Source organism: Notamacropus eugenii, chromosome 7 (genome assembly GCF_028372415.1).
Source record: "Notamacropus eugenii isolate mMacEug1 chromosome 7, mMacEug1.pri_v2, whole genome shotgun sequence".
In the NCBI taxonomy this organism is placed as follows: domain Eukaryota; kingdom Metazoa; phylum Chordata; class Mammalia; order Diprotodontia; family Macropodidae; genus Notamacropus; species Notamacropus eugenii.
The window spans coordinates 159,568,868-159,587,961 of record NC_092878.1 but is presented as its reverse complement, the minus strand read 5'-3'; the positions used below and the strand labels follow the sequence as shown (position 1 = coordinate 159,587,961).

Below are 19,094 nucleotides of genomic sequence, written 5' to 3'. Positions count from 1 at the left end.
TTCCAGGTGAGGAAACTCCCTTTACCAGTGTATGTTGATACCTCCTCTGCAATTAAACATTTGAGATCTGCCAAGAGCGCACAGATAGGTTCCATAACTTGCCCAGGGTCACCCAGCTGGTATGTGATATAGGCAGAATTTTAGTGCAGGTTTTCCTGGCTCCATATTCAGCTCTCCATCCACTATGCCATGTTGGGCCTGAGAAAAACAACCAGTGGCAATAGAAGAAAGCTACTGAGAGGTAGCAGCCAGGGCCCAGGTGGAGTGACGATAGATAGTTAAGGGCATGACCTTAATTTCAATACTGTTTCAAGTGGGGCTTAGAAGTCTGGGAACAGGCACAGAGAAGATGGATGATGGGAGTTAAACCAGGCTAATGATAAATGATAGGGGAGCTTTGGGAGGTTGGTCATGTTTAGAGAAAGGCGTGAGTCTGTGCACAAGTAATGTAATAATATGTTGTAAACAATGTAGGGCCCCTTGCAAGTGGCTCAGAATGGTAAGGTCTAAAGCCCAGGGCTAGGTCCTTGACATAGGTTTTTTCTAATTAGATATTGAAGCAGGGCTAGCTCACTGAAAAATTGAAAAGTGGGAGAGTTTTATCATCATCGTGCTTTTGCTTCCCTTTTAATGACTTTCTCCCTTCTTAGGCACTCGCTGCCTCTTTGGCAAGTAATTGGTCTTCATCTATCACTGGGAAGATTAATCAATGAAGGCAAAAATGGTTATCGCAGACCTCATCGGTGCTGAGAAAGCACTATCTCCTCCCTTAATATCTGCCCCTTCTGCTCATTGTGGCCTGAAATTCCAGCATTGGCTCATCTCTTTGGCTCATCAATGTTGATCATGCTATAAATGCTATAAGTCAATGTTCATTGTGCTGTAAATACTCCTGGAAGTGGTAAGATACAGCTTTTTTGTCACTCATTCAAAGGACTAAATTGGTTTGTACTATCATTTCTTGAGAGAAGACATTGAGACATTATTGATGTGAAGGAAGAAGGAAATTTTGCCTAACCTTGAGAGACAGTATGACACAGTCATTAAAGAGTTTGGCCTTGGAACCAGGGAGACAATTTGAAGTCTTGTTTCTGACACCTATTGCCTTTGTCACCCTGGGCTAGTAACTTAACTTTTCAGTGTTGTAGGCACTTAGTCTCAAAGTATCATCTACAGTCCTCACATGGTCCCTGAGACCCTTGAAGAGGGTCTATAAATTTGAAGCAATTTTCTTAATGATATTATGATTTTTAATTTGTAATACAGTAAGTACCACTAGATATAACCAAAAGCATGCCAGTAAATGCTTGACATCTAGCTGGGGGTGGTGGTGGTGGTACACATATGACATACTTTTAATTACAGTTATTAACATTTTCTCAATCATTTTTTGAAATCTAAACAATTAACAAAAACAATAAATCAAACCCAGATTTTTAAAGTTTGCTGATTTCTGAGGTATAAATGTTCATTCAGAAAGTTTAACAATTAGTTCTCATGAGGTGGTTCCAACAAACACTTGGATATAACTCTCAGAAACAGAAATCCTTTGTGGAGCTCTCAAAACATTTAAGACATGTAAAGGGGGTCCGGAGACCAAAAAGTTTCCTCTAGGCAACTCTCCAAGACAATAAGTTGCACAGAACTTGCTGACCTGCATTGTTAGAGGGTGTTCTTTCTCCTGGGATTTCCCCAATTGAGTGAAATCACAGGTGCAGTCTCCATCCAAGTTCCTTGAGCTGTGTAAATGAAATATTTTCCTGAGTCCTGCTTCAATGCTCCACCAAACTTGTCAGAATGGAATTGATGTGGGCAGGCCTAACTTCTACTGTTCAGTCAAGCAGCAAGCATTTGTTAAGTGACTAATACATAGGAGGCAATAGATTAGGTGCTGAATACATGTAGACCAAATGAAATAGTACCTGTCCTCAAGGCACTTATGTTCTATGCAGATAAGTGTATAATCAGATAATTTTTGGAGGCGAAGAAGGTACTAGAAACTGAAGGAATCAGAAGATACTTGATGTAGAAGGTGTTGCTTAGGCATCATTTTGAAGAAAGTAAAGGATTGGAAGGGGTAAAGTTCAGGTGGGAGTGCACACAGAAACAATGTAATCAAAAACATGGAGATAGGTGATGCAATGACATGTGAATTATAATCAGAAGGTCAATTTCAATGGACCACAGCGCTCCAGAAGGAAATAATCATGGACACCGAAGTATCAAGCACATGGCCAATGGGTCACATACATTGCCCAACATTCCCAAATTCAGTCTGAACCAGAGTAGAAAGTAATTGGGTAATGAACAATGGTTGTATTTGTTGATAATTTGGTTCACAATTAAAAAAAATGAAGAGGTAATTGGGAAATATTTAACAAAATAAATAAAAATGCAATGACATTCAGGTAATAATACATTTTAAAATTAAATCAATATGCGACCCACAGGGATCATTATATATGAATTGATGGACCCATTTCTATTTGAGTTTGACCTCAGTGTTCTACAATATAATAAAGTTGGAAAAGTTGGCTGGACCCAAGTCCTGAAGGGCTTTAGAAACGAAGCAGAGGAGCTTATGTTTGAACAAAGGGAGCCACTGAAGTTTACTGAATAAAGGAATGGCCTGGTCAGCCCTGCACCTTATGACAATCACTTGGGCATCTGTGCACATACTGAAGGGACTGAAGAGATTTGAGGCATGGAGAATAACTTGGGGGCTATTCCAGTAGTCCTGGTGAGAGGGGATGAGGGCCTTAATTAGGTGGGCTGGCATGTGGGTGGAGAGAAGGTGACCCATGGGAGAGATAGTGTGGATTTTGGAGACAAGATCTGGCAATGATAAGATATATAAAGATCATCAGTAGTAAGGATTCCAGCGTGAGGTTCAAGGCAAACCTGAGTGACTGGAAGGATGGTGTTGTCTTTAACAGAAAAATGGAAGGTTGGAAAGGAGTTGGATTTTAGGAAGAAGATAAGCTTGGTTTGGGAACACTTAAGTTTGGCATGTCTATGGGGTGTATTGGAATATTTTGGAATATTCAAGAGGCAATTAGAAATATACAGCTGGAGCTCAGGGAAGAGACTGGGGCTAGGTATATAGATTTGGGAATCATCTGCAGGGTGATTCCAATGAAACCTTTAGCAAACCTGTGGCATCTGAAGGCAGACTAAGCTGTCAATCATTCCCTGAGCCAGAGGATCTGGCTGGAAATAAGCACCTCACTTCCTTCCTGTGAATGGGAGTTTCTGAGCAACTTAACTCAGTTTCACTTGTGTTGGTTTTACTTTTCAAAGTAGCTACCCCTAGGAAAAGGAAAGTGACTGTCCCTTTTTCACTCCCAGCTAGAGGCTATGGTCAGCTTTTAAATTAGGACTATCTGGAAGGGGGATTTTTTTTCTCCTTCTCCTGCCATTTGCCATGGTCCCTAGGAGTAGAGCTACTTGCCCAGAAAGAAGCTCCCCATCTAGCAAGATTCTTGGATCTGTTTGGATCAATTTGACTGGAGAGTCAAATTGAAAGAGTCGAGAGAGAAGAAGCACATTCTCAAGGCAGGCACAGGTATCCAGACAAGCCTGAGAGGGAGAAATGAGCTTCAAGAGTGGGACCCTTGGCAATGGAGCTCGGGAAAGATTCAGACTTGGCCATCAGAGAAGGGTCAGCTGATCGACCTTCCCAGGGAGAACGTAGTGAGGACCACACTAAGGGCAGAAGGAAACCAAAGACATGAGCCCTTCCAGTTGTGAGTTGGCTTGGCCAAATACATCCTTGATAGTGCCCCTTGCCGCCAGTGTACACTATGTACCCACTCTGCCCACAAACACTATATTTGTGGTAACGTGTCTGATGCCTAGATTTACAGGAAAATGTTTCCTAGCTGTTTTTCTTTCTAAAAGCCTTTGTTAAATAATTAATTGTGGCTATTGATAGTCCGTTAGTGGGAATCACACCTTTGATAGCATATGAGCTATAATTTTTGGAACGGGTATCGATGGTGTACCCTTTGGAGCTGAGAGTCACACACTTATTGTGAACTCAAGCTGAAGCTAGTTCACATTGTGAGGAATAATCTGGAAAGCGTACTACACTATTCATATAATGATAATAATGATAATAAAAATCTATAAAGCATATTTTTATCATAATGACCCTATGAGGTAGGCTGTCTTTTCTACATCTCCAATTTATGCATGAGGAAACTGAGTGACAGAGAAATAAATGATATGCCCAGGGTCATAAAGCTATTAAATGTCAAACTTGGGGCAGGTAGGTGGACCAGTAGATAGAGTCAGGAGAACTTGAATTCATATCTGACTCTAGACACTTATTAGTTGTGTGACCCTGGGTAAGTCACCTAACCCCAATTACCTTCTCCCCACAACAACAACAACAACAAAACCAGGACTCCTAACTCTCAATCTGGTGTTCTCTCTTTCCTCATTATATTTGTTTCTGAGTCTACTCATTATTTCTACTACGGGGATCAAAGGAACATAAATTTAGATCTGGAAGGAGATTATTTATTCCAAAACAATCATGTTCTATTAATAAAAATTAGTCTTTAGGTTGCACCAGGTTGCAAAGATAGAATATGGGTAGCTGGATGGTGCAATGGGTAAGAGAGCTGGAGTTGGAGACAGGAAGATCTGATCTTAAGCATTTGCTAGCTCTTTTCCCCTAGGCAAATCAGCAACTTTTCTCAGCTTCAGTTTCCTAATTGTAACATGGGGATCATAACACCTACTTTGCAGAGTTATTGTGAGGAACAGATAATATATGAACAGGACTCTATAAACCTAAAGTGCCATCTGATAATAGATCTTAGAATTAAATAGAAGATCCAAGACTCTAATTTCGGTCTTTTGACTTTAAATCAATTAATCTTTCCACTGTGCAACAGCTATGAGGGAGGAGAGGGAGGAAAAGGGAAGTCAGAATAGGATTAGGACTTGGTGACATTCCAGGACGAGTTTACGGAGTGATGATTCCAATTGCCGTGCCTTGTGATCTGGGGTTCTTCCAGTCTCCTTCCAGGCAGGAATATTCATCATTGTACTTTTCTTTCAACCTCAGTCTACCCCAGCATAGCGTACTGAATCCATTAAAAAATGAGTATAATGGAGAATGAATGTGTCCTCTCTCAGCCCTTTAGTTGGTAGTTATCTCCTTTATTTCATACTATTCTGTTTATTTTTATCTCTTTATGTGTTGTTTCCTCCAGGAAAATGCTAATAGCTTGGGGTGGGATTGGGAGTAGATTTTGCCTTTGTGTCTACAAAGTCTATGCCTTGAAAATAATATGAAGTGCTTAAATCCTCGCATTAGGCTGTATTGAAGTAGATGCACTTACTTCTTTGGGTACAAAAAAAAAAATAATCGAACCAAAGAAAACTCTGGAGGTGACCTACTTGAGATGTCCTTTCTTCGCCTGTCCCAAAACAAGGAGGGACGCAGCTACGAGAGCCTTCAAGCCTCCTCATTTTAAGGCCGACAGATGCTATGCTCAGAAAGGACACCAGAGGGCAGTGTTTACCCATGACTGATTAGAGGATGTTCAGAGGTTTAATGTGGCAGAAATGGTTGGCTTAATCCGTATTTAATTTTTTTTTTTCTTAAAGGAGAAGAAAAACTAATCCGATTCCAAACCACGTGATTCTGACACATCTCTTAGCTATTCTGAATGGGACAATAGAGTAATGTTACCTCCAAGGCTTGAATACTGTCCATTTGGTTTTCGCTGGGCAACAAGCTGTGTTCAGTTTTGTAAGACTCTGTGTGTCTCCTCTGTCTGTCTCTTTCTGCTTCTCTGTCTCCTCTCTTTGTATACCTTTCTCTTTCCCTCAGTCTCTCCTTTCCTCTGTCTCAGAAGTCTGCTTCTCTCTCTCTCTCTCTCTCTCTCTCTCTCTCTCTCTCTCTCTCTCTCTCTCTCTCTCTCTCTCTCTCTCTCCTCCCTTTCACCAACAATCTAACCCAGCACACGGAGATTGTTTCCATTGTGAGAGGTCAGGACGGAAGCCAAGTCCTTACACCAAGTTGGTCAGTAACAGGAAAATCTCCCTCCGAAGGATTTTCATTGTTATGCTTGTTTGAAATACCACGCTTTGCCTCCCCACCCCTGGGGTTCCTCCCATCGAGCCAAGCACACAACCTTTCGGAGTCCGGGCTATGGGAGTTCATTTATACCAATCTGACGGCTAGAAAGCAGGAGATGCAGATGGGGCTCCTTTCCCTTCTTGTTGAGTAAGGCTGCTCCTGAAGGTACAGGTAACTAGCACTCTGGACAGCGCTGGGCTGCTCCAGGTGACCTGGCAGGTGACACACACCTAGAGTCGCGCTATACCAGGGATGCTGGACAGCAACTTTCCTGCCCTGGTCAGGGAACGGGCAGGGAATAGTTAAAGCGTATCTGCAGGCAGAGTTCCCAGATCAGCTTTGCTTAATTCCCCCTCCCTCCCCCACCACAGCCCCCTGGTCTTCTTTGCTTTCCCGAATTATGATCATTTGAGGATCCTAACGGTCCCCCCTTGTCCCAACCGCTTAAGTTATTTCTCTGCAAAACTGACCCACCCCCATCTTTTCGCCGGCAAGCCCTTTTTGTTGCTCCGACGCCTGCCAAGAGTTGACCAAAAAAAAAAAAAAAAATCAGTCAGAAAGAAAAGAAATCACCCCCTTCGTCTTGCCTCCGCCTCCTGTGGCTCCCACCCCTCCCGACAGCTGCCTTGATGAGTGTGCAGGCTATCCAATCGGCAGCCTGAGGCTGGAATGTGAGGCGGGGCTGAGTCTAGGGTCTGTCCAATGGGACTGGGCCGGGGAGGGCCGGGAGCTAGCCCCAAGCTAGAGCAGTAGAGAGAAGTGAAGAGCGCGGATCAATGAGGGGCGAGCGAGCAAAGTTTGTGCCGCTCTCTCTCTCCTCTCTTTCTTGGTGCTGGTGCCTGTGTCTGTCACTCTCCCTCCTTTCTCGGCGTTGGTGTGCATGCACCGTGAGTGTGCGTGCGTGCGTGTGTGCGCGTGTAAGTGCAACAGAAGGGGAGAGAGGGGCAGCCTCGGGGTTCCAGAGAGAACCCTGCAGAAAGAGGTGGGAGCGACAGCCGCCCAGCTGACAGCCGCCCTGTGCGCCCAGCCAGTCTTGCCGGAGCAGGGCCCCCAGAGCCAGCGGATGACCAAGCGCAACTAACTGACCCCTGGAGGATCAGTCCAGCCCTCCGAGCCAGGAAAGCCCGAGGCCAAGGCGGTCTCCCTGGGCATGGTGAGAGAAGGGCCCGGGGGGAGCCTGCCCCAGCCTCGGCCCGACTCCACCCAGCTTGTGAGGAAAGGGACGTGCGCTCTCTCCGGAGGGACAAGTGATGGGCGCACAGACGCCCCAGCCCAGGTGAAAAATTAAAAAAAAAAAAATGCCGCTGGCTCCGGGCCACAGAGCCCCAAGAGAGGCGGCGGCGCCGTGGGGGACTGAGCCGAGTCGGGCTTTCGGAGCTAGGATCCGAGCCAAGGAAGCCTAGAACGCCGCGTTGGAGCTGTCGCTGCCAGAAAGCTCGGCTCCCGCCGCCGCCTCCCAGCTTTCTGGGGCAGCATCCCGGGACTCTGCTTTGGGGAAGTTGGACTCCGGGAGAGGCGATTAGTCTCGTCCCCTCCTTTTCCTCTCCTGTCTTCTGCTCATGCGTTTTTCCTCCACCTCCTTCTCCTCTCCTTTGGAAGCGTGAAACTTGAAGCTTTAGAGAGGGCGGACTACGTTCGGCGTCTCCTCCAATACTGTGAGTACAGACATCTCCCCCCAGTTCTCCTCTCGTTCAGGGATCGCAGACTCTTTGGATGAAAAACAAAAGGGAAAAGGGGAAAACAAAACAGCCAAGTAGAGGGCTTGAAGAACTTTCTTGGGGATTCCCAGGACCCAGTTGTGCCCCGCGGGATGCCCCATTTCTCCTCACGTCCCCTTTTCTTCAGTTGCAACATGTACGGGACTATCTCTCCGGATCTCTTGAGCTTTTTGCAGATGGGGTTTGCTTTTCCCGGATTTACAGAGCCTTGAGAGCAATTGCCTTGCTCTCCTAAGAACGAGTGGTTGGATTTCTTATTGTTTATTGTCATTGTTAGGAGAGGAGGAAGTAATTTCACTTCTGTAGGTGTGCTTTCTTCTGGCCATTGGTCTGCAGGCTCCACTGTTCTTATCAACATGCCCTTGTGCGTCCCTGGGGCTCGGGGCCGCTGGGGGCTCTTGTTCCCTTCCTTACCTCCGCTTGCCCCCCTAGTCCTGGGGCTGTTGTGGGCTCTGCCAGGCCAGGCTGTAGGGAGCGCCGGCACAGAGCAGCGCCAGATTTTCCAGGTGCTGGAGGAACAGCCCCCTGGCACTCTGGTGGGCACTATCCAGACGCGGCCGGGTTTCACCTACCGGCTGAGTGAAAGCCACGCCTTGTTCACCATCAACTCCAGCACCGGGGCTCTGCACACCACGGCCACCATCGACCGAGAGAGCCTGCCCAGTGATGTGATAAACCTGGTGGTTCTGTCCAGCGCTCCCACCTACCCCACCGAGGTGCGAGTGCTGGTACGGGACCTTAACGACAATGCACCGGTCTTCCCTGAGCCTTCCATAGTAGTCACCTTTAAAGAGGACAGCAGCAGCGGGCGCCAGGTCATCTTGGACACAGCCACCGACGCAGACATCGGCTCCAACGGCGTAGACCACCGCTCCTACCGAATCGTGAGCGGCAACGAAGCCGGGCGCTTCCGCCTCGACATTACCCTCAACCCGAGTGGCGAGGGGGCCTTCCTGCACCTAGTGTCCAGGGGCGGCCTGGACCGCGAGGCCACAGCCCACTACCAGCTACTGGTGGAGGTGGAAGACAAGGGCGAACCCAAGCGGCGGGGCTACCTTCAGGTGAACGTGACGGTACAAGACATCAACGACAACCCACCCGTGTTCGGCAGCTCCCACTACCAAGCTGGAGTGCCCGAGGACGCGGTCGTGGGCTCCAGCGTGCTGCAGGTCTCCGCGGCCGATGCTGACGAGGGCACCAACGCCGATATTCGCTACCAGTTGCAGGAGGACGGGGGTCCCTTCCACATGGATCCCGAGACCGGGCTCATCACGGTGCGCGAGCCCCTGGACTACGAGGCCCGGCGCCAGTACTCGCTCACCTTGCAGGCACACGACCGGGGCGTGCCCTCGCTCACTGGCCGGGCGGAGGCTCTCATCCAGCTACTGGACGTAAACGACAACGATCCCGTGGTCAAGTTTCGCTACTTCCCCGCCACGTCGCGCTTCGCCTCAGTGGACGAGAACGCGCAGGTAGGCACTGTGGTGGCCCTGCTCACGGTCACAGACGCGGATTCCCCTGCTGCCAACGGCAACATTTCGGTGCAGATCCTGGGCGGCAACGAGCAACGCCACTTCGAGGTGCAGCGCAGCAAGGTGCCCAACCTGAGCCTCATTAAGGTGGCCAGCGCCCTGGACCGAGAGCGCATCCCCTCCTACAACCTGACGGTCTCCGTGTCAGACAACCACGGGGCGCCCCCTGGGGCTGTGGCCCGCTCCTCAGTGGCCAGCCTGGTGATCTTTGTTAATGATATCAATGACCACCCTCCTGTCTTCTCCCAGCTGGTCTATCGCGTGAACTTGAGTGAAGAGGCGCCCCCTGGCAGCTATGTGAGTGGGGTTTCTGCCACGGACGGTGACTCAGGGCTCAATGCCAACCTCCGCTACAGCATCATCTCTGGCAACGAGTTGGACTGGTTCCACATCAGTGACCACAGTGGTCTGGTGACCACTGCTGCTGCTGGGGGCCTGGACAGAGAGAGAGCCTCCCAAGTGGTTTTGAATATCAGTGCCCGGGACCAGGGTGTCCACCCCAAAGTATCCTATGCACAACTGGTAGTGACTGTCCTGGACGTGAATGATGAAAAGCCAGTGTTCAGTCAGGAAGCAGGCTATGAGGTGTCTGTGGCTGAGAATGCACCTGCAGGGACAGATTTGTTGATCATAGAGGCATCAGACGGGGACCTAGGTGACAATGGGACTGTCCGATTCTCCTTACAGGAGTCTGAGACTGAACAGAGGTCCTTCCGCCTGGATCCTGTGTCTGGAAGACTGAGCACCATCTCCTCTTTGGACAGAGAAGAACAGGCTTTCTACTCCCTGTTGGTCCTGGCTGTAGATCTCGGCTCTCCTCCCCAGTCTTCCCTGACCCGGGTCAATGTGAGTCTCTTGGATGTGAATGATAACAGCCCTGTGTTTTATCCAGTCCAGTACTTTGCTCATATCCAGGAGAATGAGCCAGCTGGCAGCTACATCACCACTGTGTCTGCCAGTGACCCAGACTCAGGCCCCAATGGGACTGTCAAGTATAGCATATCAGCTGGAGATACATCTCGTTTCCAGATCCATAGCCACACTGGAGTGATTTCCACAAGGATGGTCTTGGACAGAGAGGAAAAGACAGCTTATCAGCTGCAAGTTGTGGCTACAGATGGGGGGCACCTGCAGTCCCCCAACCAGGCCATTGTGACCATCACTGTGCTGGACACTCAAGACAATCCACCTGTTTTCAGTCAGGCAATCTATAGCTTTGTGGTCTTTGAGAATGTGGCTTTGGGATACCATGTGGGAAGTGTTTCTGCATCTACCATGGATCTTAACACCAACATCACTTATGTGATTACCACTGGAGACCAGAAAGGTGTCTTTGCAATCAACGAGATCACAGGACACCTGACCACAGCCAGCGTCATTGACCGGGAAGAACAATCCTTTTATCAGCTAAAAGTGGTAGCCAGTGGGGGCATGGTGACAGGAGAAACCATAGTGAACATCACAGTTAAGGACTTGAATGACAATGCCCCCCATTTTCTTCAAGCAGTGGAATGGGTGAATGTGGTTGAGAACTGGCAGGCAGGGCATAGTATATTTCAGGCCAAAGCCTTGGACCCTGATGAAGGGGTCAACGGCATGGTACTTTACAGCCTGAAACAAAATCCCAAAAACCTGTTCACCATCGATGAAAAAAATGGCAACATCAGTTTGCTCCGGCCTTTGGATGTTCACACTGGCTCCTACCAGGTAGAGATCCTGGCATCGGATAGGGGGGTCCCCCAGCTCTCCTCCAGCTTCATTTTAACTGTCTCTGTTCATGATGTCAATGACAATCCTCCCGTGTTTGACCAACTTTCCTATGAGGTGACCCTTTCCGAGGCACAGCCTGTAAACTCCCTGTTCTTCAAGGTACAAGCTTCTGACCAGGACTCAGGTGCCAATGGTGAAATTGCCTACAACATAGCAGAAGGAAACACAGGGAATGCATTTGGCATTTTCCCTGATGGTCAGCTGTATGTAAAAAGTGAACTGGACCGAGAGCTTCAAGATCGGTATGTCTTATTGGTGGTTGCTTCTGACCGAGCAGTGGAACCTCTAAGTGCTACTGTGAATGTGACTGTAATTTTGGAAGATGTCAATGATAACAGGCCATTGTTTAACAGCACAAATTATGTATTTTACTTTGAAGAGGAGCAGAGGGGTGGCTCATTTGTGGGGATGATAAATGCTATTGATAAAGACTTTGGGCCAAATGGCGAGGTGAGGTATTCATTTGAGACCATGCAACCTGATTTTGAGTTGAATGCTATCAGTGGGGAGATCACTAGCACTCACCAGTTTGACAGGGAGTCCCTCATGAGGCAGAAAGGAGCTGCCGTGTTTAGCTTCACAGTGACAGCATCTGATCAAGGTCTCCCCAGACCTCTTAAGGATCAGGCAACAGTACAGGTGTACATGAAGGATATCAATGATAATGCTCCAAAATTTTTAAAAGACTTCTACCAAGCCACCATATCAGAACTGGCTGCCAACCTGACCCAAGTTTTACGGGTATCTGCCTCTGATGTAGATGAAGGCAGCAATGGACTGATTCATTATGCTGTGGTCAAGGGGAATGAAGAAAAGATGTTTGCAATAGATAGTGCCACTGGCCAGGTGACACTGGCCGGTCAATTGGACCATGAAGCTACAGCTTCTTATTCCCTTCTAATTCAAGCAATGGATTCAGGGACAGTTTCTCTTAATTCAACTTGCACCTTAAGCATCGATATTTTGGATGAAAATGACAACACACCTTCTTTTCCCAAGGCTACCCTGTTTGTGGATGTTCTGGAAAATATGAGGATTGGAGAGCTTGTGACGTCTGTTACAGCCACAGACTCGGACTCAGGGGACAATGCTGATATCCATTACAGCATCACTGGGACTAACAACCACGGCACTTTCAGCATCAGTCCAAATACAGGGGGTATTTTTCTTGCCAAAAAATTAGACTTTGAAACACAGCCTTTGTTCAAATTGAACATCACAGCAAAAGATCAAGGGAGACCCCCTCGATCGTCCACAATGTCAGTGGTTATCCATGTACGGGACTTCAATGACAACCCCCCTACCTTCCCTCCAGGAGACATTTTCAAATCTATTACTGAGAACCTTCCTATTGGAAGCTCTGTTATATCTGTAACTGCTCGTGACCCAGATGCTGATATTAATGGGCAACTAACTTATGCCATCATTCAGCAGATGCCAAGAGGTAACCATTTTGGCATAGATGAAGTCAAAGGGACCATATACACCAATGCTGAAATTGACCGGGAATTTGCTAACCTCTTTGAATTAACTGTAAAAGCCAGTGATCAGGCTGTGCCCATAGAAACTAGGAGATTTGCTTTGAAAAATGTGACTATTTTGGTCACAGATCTTAATGACAATGTCCCTATGTTTATATCCCAAAATGCCCTGGCTGCAGACCCCTCGGTGGTGATTGGCTCCATCCTTACAACAATTGTTGCTGCTGACCCAGATGAAGGGGCTAATGGAGAAGTAGAGTATGAGATAATCAATGGTGACACAGAAACTTTTATGGTGGATCGGTATAGTGGAGATCTAAGGGTGTCCTCAGCCCTGGTGCCTTCTCAACTTATCTACAGTCTAATCATTTCAGCCACAGATCTTGGTCCTGAGAGAAGGAAGTCAACCACTGAAATGACAATCATTCTTCAGGGACTCGATGGGCCTGTTTTTACTCAACCCAAATATATAACTATTTTAAAGGAAGGGGAGCCCATTGGTACCAATGTCATCTCCATTGAAGCAGCCAGCCCTAGAGGATCTGAAGCCCCAGTGGAATACTATATAGTTGCAGTGCGGTGTCAGGAAAAAGCTGCTGGACGCCTCTTCACAATTGGACGTCACACAGGCATCATCCAGACTGCTGCCATCCTTGACCGAGAGCAAGGAGCACACCTCTACTTGGTGGATGTTTATGCCATTGAGAAGTCAACTGTCTTCCCTAGAACTCAAAGAGCTGAGGTAATAATTTTGTTCATATTATTTGTTCATTGTTCACATGTTAATTTTCTACATAAATTATTTGCTTTATGTCCTCTTTTTTTTTTTCTGTAACTACATGCCTTTATTAGGCTTCCTTGGACTTTTTAGAGAACACAGCAGACACGTAACAAAGCAGGCATGGTTTGTTACAATAACGTTCTTCTCGTTGGTTGTTGCTGTTTTCTAAGTAGTTGTTTTAGAACAAATTTTCATCATGGTCAAGCAGAGGTCTTCAGGGAGAACTGAATGAGCACTTGCTAGAAAATTTTTAAGGGGCATAACATACCTCTTCAGGTAAGGTCCAGATAGCCTCAAAGCTCCTTTTTAGCAGGAATTTTGAGATTCTATAATGATAAGAATTTCAATCAAAGAAGGCTTTCTTGTTTATTTCACTTCTTTTCATAACTTAAGTAGTATATGTAATTTATTGGATGAATGCCAACTCCAATTTCAAACAGTCTCAGAAAAGAGAAAACTTAGCAAAGGGTCAAGGAAAAACACATAACATCTAAATTCTTAAATTTTTCTGTGTCTTAAATATCCTCAGGTGTAAGACAGGGCTCTTTTGAACATGACAGTGGTGTACTGAAAGAAACTGAAAAAAAGTTCCTGAGGAGTTAATATTATTGCTATCAGGTCAAGGAACTAATTTATTTCCACCTTTTGGAATATCAGACCATGATTCTTTTCCCCAAAAGGGTATAGTGAAAATTCTGAACCCATTCTCAAATTAATGTTTTTAAATGCATATGTATGCATTTAAAAACATTATCTATAAATATTATACATATGCATAATGCACATATGTATGTAAGACTTTTAAATATGTACACATATGCATACATATATATGCATATGTACACACACATATTCCACAAGTTTATGGGCCCCAGGTTAAGAAGCTCTGATCCAAATGAATAATTTCCACATTTTTAGCAGGAGGGCCTAGTAGGTGACCCACATATTCATTGTCAATCAGATGACTTCCCTTTTGAAACAGGACAGATTTCTACAGGTCAGCATCCATCAGACTTGATGCAGTTTTATTGAGGGAAATGTCACGCAACATGATAGACAAAACTACAGTCTCATCGGTTGTGTTATCGATATAACTATAGTTGACTGAGATAAGTTTCCTGAGATACTTGAATTATGCTTTACATTGTCCTGAGACAATTGGTCATCTTTTCCCTTCCCTCATGGACTGTGGTGTGTAATGTGTCATGAATGAACAAAGAACTATGTTTGACTCTTGAGACACATCAGCACTATGTTCATTTTGTTCCATGTGTTGGCAACTAAGAAGTACTGCTTCATTATTATTGACCACATTTATAGTAAGCTTGGATTCCACTGGAAATAACTTAGTTCACTATCTTTCAAAGGATTTCTCCTCATCGGTATTTTTATAATTAGAATTGGGTACCTTGACTTGAAGATGGCATAGAGCATCTAGAAAATACTCTTAACAATTTAGGTGAGTGTGTGTGTGTGTGTGTGTGTGTGTGTGTGTGTTGTGAGGGTGAGGAGTAGATATTTTGGCTGAGGGGTCACTTGTTACTGTATTTTGTAAAAACAATAATACATGTACAATTATTCTAAATAACAAAATGGAGAACACTCTGAAATACATTCAAGCTGAAGCTTTTTTTTTCGTTAGCTATTTTGCAAATATTCTTTCCCCCAGTCCTTCAGTGGAAGACTCTGTCAACCAGCCAAAAATGTCTACTATCAGTGTGGTTTGTGATTCTTGGCAGAGGACCAGAGACCCCTGAGCTAATGATCCTGGGGCCCATGCCTGCATTGTTTTGTGGGTAGCCTTTTCATTTTAAAGTCTTCATTTTTTTTAACTTTTTTTTTCTCCCAGGGACTTAGCCCTGCCTGCATTTTGGTTGAGTGAGCCAGATATATCTGTGGTACTCTGTGGACAATGCTGCATACTCAGGGATTGTGAGAGCAAGGTTTTTTCCAGGCTCCTGGTTTAACTCTGCAAGTTAGTCTCCAGGCCAAGTTTCCTTCTCAGATTACGTCTTCTCTTGTTTGGTTTCTAAGTCACCAGTGCTTGTCTTTTGTTTCTTAAAGATGGACGTCTAAGATAGAGAACTTCTCTGCTTACTGTGTAGACTGGAATAGTGATTTTTTTTTTCAATTTTGAGTCTTTTTACCCTGTTTGACTGCTTTCTAAGGATGGAAAACTTTTTACTAGTTTGTAAATAGAATTATTTATTTTTTGCAAGAAATTAAACCATCCCAGGCTGAAAATGGATTTGCTAAAATGTGTGAAACCATTTATAAAGTGCTTTTTGCCACTGGGTAAGTCAAGCATTATAGAGCATAAACATTGTAGGGCAACTGGAATGGCATTGCTATCTTTAAAAGATGAGCTTTACCTTGTACATTTTACATTCATTTAGAGAAATGTCTAGCTACCACCTTAATGGGACACTATGGATGTATGTGCATATGTATTTACACACATATATGCATTTATACATACATACATACATACACTCTCACTTAAAAACATAAAGACAATAGCAAATAAGTTTTCTTAAGGGTTAGGATTAGAGTCCTTGTCAGTTGTAGGTTAAAGGTGCCACACAGAGTTTTGGGGGAAGTGTCACTGCTGTTCCTTTGCATTTTGAGAACTAATTGGATTCAAAAAAGTGATCTTATTCAGTTCTCTCAAAAATTGTAAGGGTTAAAATAACTTCTGTGAACTAAAGTGCTGAAATTGTAAACCAAGTTTAAGTTACTGAGCAGAAACCACTCCTAAAATCAAAAGCAAATGTGTTTCTGCCCCTAGAATATTGAAAGCAGTTGCTGGGAGCTAGAATTTCATATTATTATTGGTCGCATCTTCTGAGTATATACAGTAAAATCCTCTCTTTTTTTGTCAGCACAAACATAATTAATTTACTGTGATTCTTAAAGAATAAGTTATAAATTATCACCAGTTGTCAAGAGTTGGCTTTAAAATTTTTTTTTTCTCATTTTCAATCTTTGCTCCTATGCTTTTGAAAATGTACCCTGCAAGGGCTCTGGCTGCTGCCTCAGAGTGCTAAGCAAGGACCCAGTCACATCACATTCCATGGCAAGTCAGTGAGGTCATTTAAGCAGCATTCTTTCTCCTACTTTGTCACTGGAAGCAGAAGAGTCCGTAAAATGTGAACCCACCCATTCTATCCTCTTGCCTTGCCCTTCCCTACTTATTTGTCCTTTCCTGCCCTTCCAATCCTTCTCAATTTTTCCTCCTTCCTTTCCCTTTCATCCTTTTATCCCACCTTTCTCCTCCTCCTGTTCACTTTCTCCTCTCTCTCCTCTCCACTTTCCTTTTCCTCTTCTCTCTTGTTCATTTTCCTTCCCCATCTCATTCTTCTTTTACCCTACTTTACCCTCTTTTCCTTTCTCCCTCCTTTCTTTCTCTTCTCCCCCTCCATTCTCCTCTCCCCTTCTTTCCTCTGTTCTTCCCTTCCTTTCTTTCCTTCCCTGTTTCTCTCCTCTCCCTTCACTCCCTTTCTTCTTTCTTAACTACCTTCCCTCCCTCACTGGTTACCCTTCCAATTTTTTTCTTTTCTCTACGGTTTCACAGTCACCACATCTCAAACCTAATCTGTTTATGCCCAAGGGGAGTGATTTTAGGCTACTTCTTTAAAGTGGAAATTTTCACACCTTCATTTCCCTTTCTAACACTTCTCTTTTTATTTCAAATCATGGACAGAGAACAACTTCTTTAGGATTAAAGAACCCCCAGTGTGAACAGGTTGACTCCTGTTTGTGTACTACATGTCTGTCTTCTGGGTTCAGAGTCTGGTAGACACTTCATCATCACAATCCAGTCAATGGATTTACTTCCTTTCCTTTATTAGCCATAGGCCAGTGGTTTAGCAGAGAAGGCAGCAACAATGCTGCTCTGCAGACCACAGTCATCTAGAATCTAGCCTAATTTGCTCCAAACAGCCCAACCTCACATTAAGCTTGACAATCAGAGGTAGACACTGAGGCTGTGTCTGGTTTGGTCAAAATTCATGCAATGAGTACGGGTCCTTAGAAATATGGGCTTTATGGAGCCACATAATCACCACAGAAGTAATTGTTAATCCACAGGACAAAAGATGAAGAAGACAATGCTCACTTAAGACCCTGGCTAAATAGGTAGTAGATATACTTTAAGCCAATTGAATTGGACTCTTAGAAATGAGTTGAGGTATGGGTAGAATGTACAAGAGCCAAGCCTACAAAGATCTCCAGATGCATAAAAGAAAAGACTCAAAGAAGATTCTCCAGAAATGAGACAGGGAGAAATTTTCTTTACCAAGAGGGTCAAGGATTAGGAAATAGGCCTGTCAGCATCTGGGCAGCTGCAGGACAAATATCCAACGTAAGGCCTGAATGAATGGCCAAAGGACAACCATGGCTAGGGAGAAGACAAGGAGACAGAACCTAACAAGGAATGGGCATCTTACCACATCTGACAGGGATCTCTCAATAGTGTTTCTACATAACAGAAACAATAATGACTCTCCTTGAAATAGTGCTTACTATGTGCCAGGCATCATGCCAGACACTTTCGGTTTTTATCTCATTTGATCCTCACAACCACTCTGCAAAGCAGGTGATATTATTATGGCCATTTTACAGATGAGGATGCTGAGGCAGAAGTTAAGTGACTTGCCCAGCGACTAAATATCTGAGGTCAAATTTGAACTCAGGTCTTCCTGACTTTAGGCCTAGGATTCTATCCACTAAATAAAAGTCTCAATAACTTTGTCGAGGGGCCTCCTGACCCATTGAGGAAAAGAAATGAAACTAAGTCTGCATGTTTTTGACAATACCATGTGTATCAATCTTTCATTTTAGGGTTTGATTAAGCAAAAACAAGGAGTTCCTTCTTCACTGAATCTGAGAATTGTAGGATCTTAGATTTAAAGCTAGAAAGGACCAGTAAAGGTTAACTAACTATTCTAACTTCCTCATTTTACAGATGGGGAAACTGAGGCTCATAGAGGGTAAGTGACTTGCCCAAGGTCAGGGGGTAGAAGCAATTTGTAAACATCACTGGAATCAAGAGTCTTGTCTGTGTTGCTGAGAATTCCATAGCCACAATCTCTTTCCTCTTGGTGTTTATGAATCCAATACAGACAGAGATAGTCAAGTATCCATATTATTGGATTATAGTCTTACCTTTTATTCTAAATGTGGAAATGGAGGCCCACAGAGAAGGAATTCAAATGGATTATTGAAAGAATAGCTTTCTTAAAGAATCCTAATCATAAAGAGACAGTCTGACTTTGGTCCTGGATTGGGGCAGTCATTTCTTAGCTGTTACGTTGATGACATTGAAAAAAGGCAGAGAATATCAAAAAAGACCATCCCATGCCAAGTCCTAGTGTCATGATCTCTAGATAGAAGAGACCACAGAGGCCATCTAAATTAACCTCCCCTTCTACAGGCGAGAATACTGATACCCAGGAGGTTAAGGAATCCCCCAAGTTCAAGCAACTGTCCAAAGGTATTTGAACTTGGGTCTTTGACATCCTGAGGCAGGGTTCTTTCCAATGAACCACACTGATCCTTTATTGTTACCTTTAGAATGTGTCCTGAGAAACACATGTTGCCACATACATGCAGACACATATTTGTATTTATTTTCTGATGCTCTTGGACATACCCCTTCTATGTCCAACCTCCGACTGCTTCTGATTGCATCCTAACCTTGAGACTTAAAAGGAC

At 44.8% G+C, this 19,094-nt stretch overlaps 1 protein-coding gene across 3 annotated transcripts in view; it reads left to right on the top strand.

Annotated features, from left to right (window-relative positions):
* The first annotated feature begins 5,747 nt into the window (after positions 1-5,747).
* Positions 5,748-19,094, top strand: part of FAT4 (FAT atypical cadherin 4) — a 228,630-nt gene continuing 215,283 nt past the window's right edge. For all 3 annotated transcript variants that reach the window (XM_072624971.1, XM_072624970.1, XM_072624972.1), the window contains exon 1: positions 5,748-13,340. In XM_072624971.1, the coding sequence (XP_072481072.1) occupies positions 8,172-13,340 (5,169 nt within the window). In that variant the 5' untranslated portion in view covers positions 5,748-8,171. The remainder of the gene's footprint in view (positions 13,341-19,094) is intronic.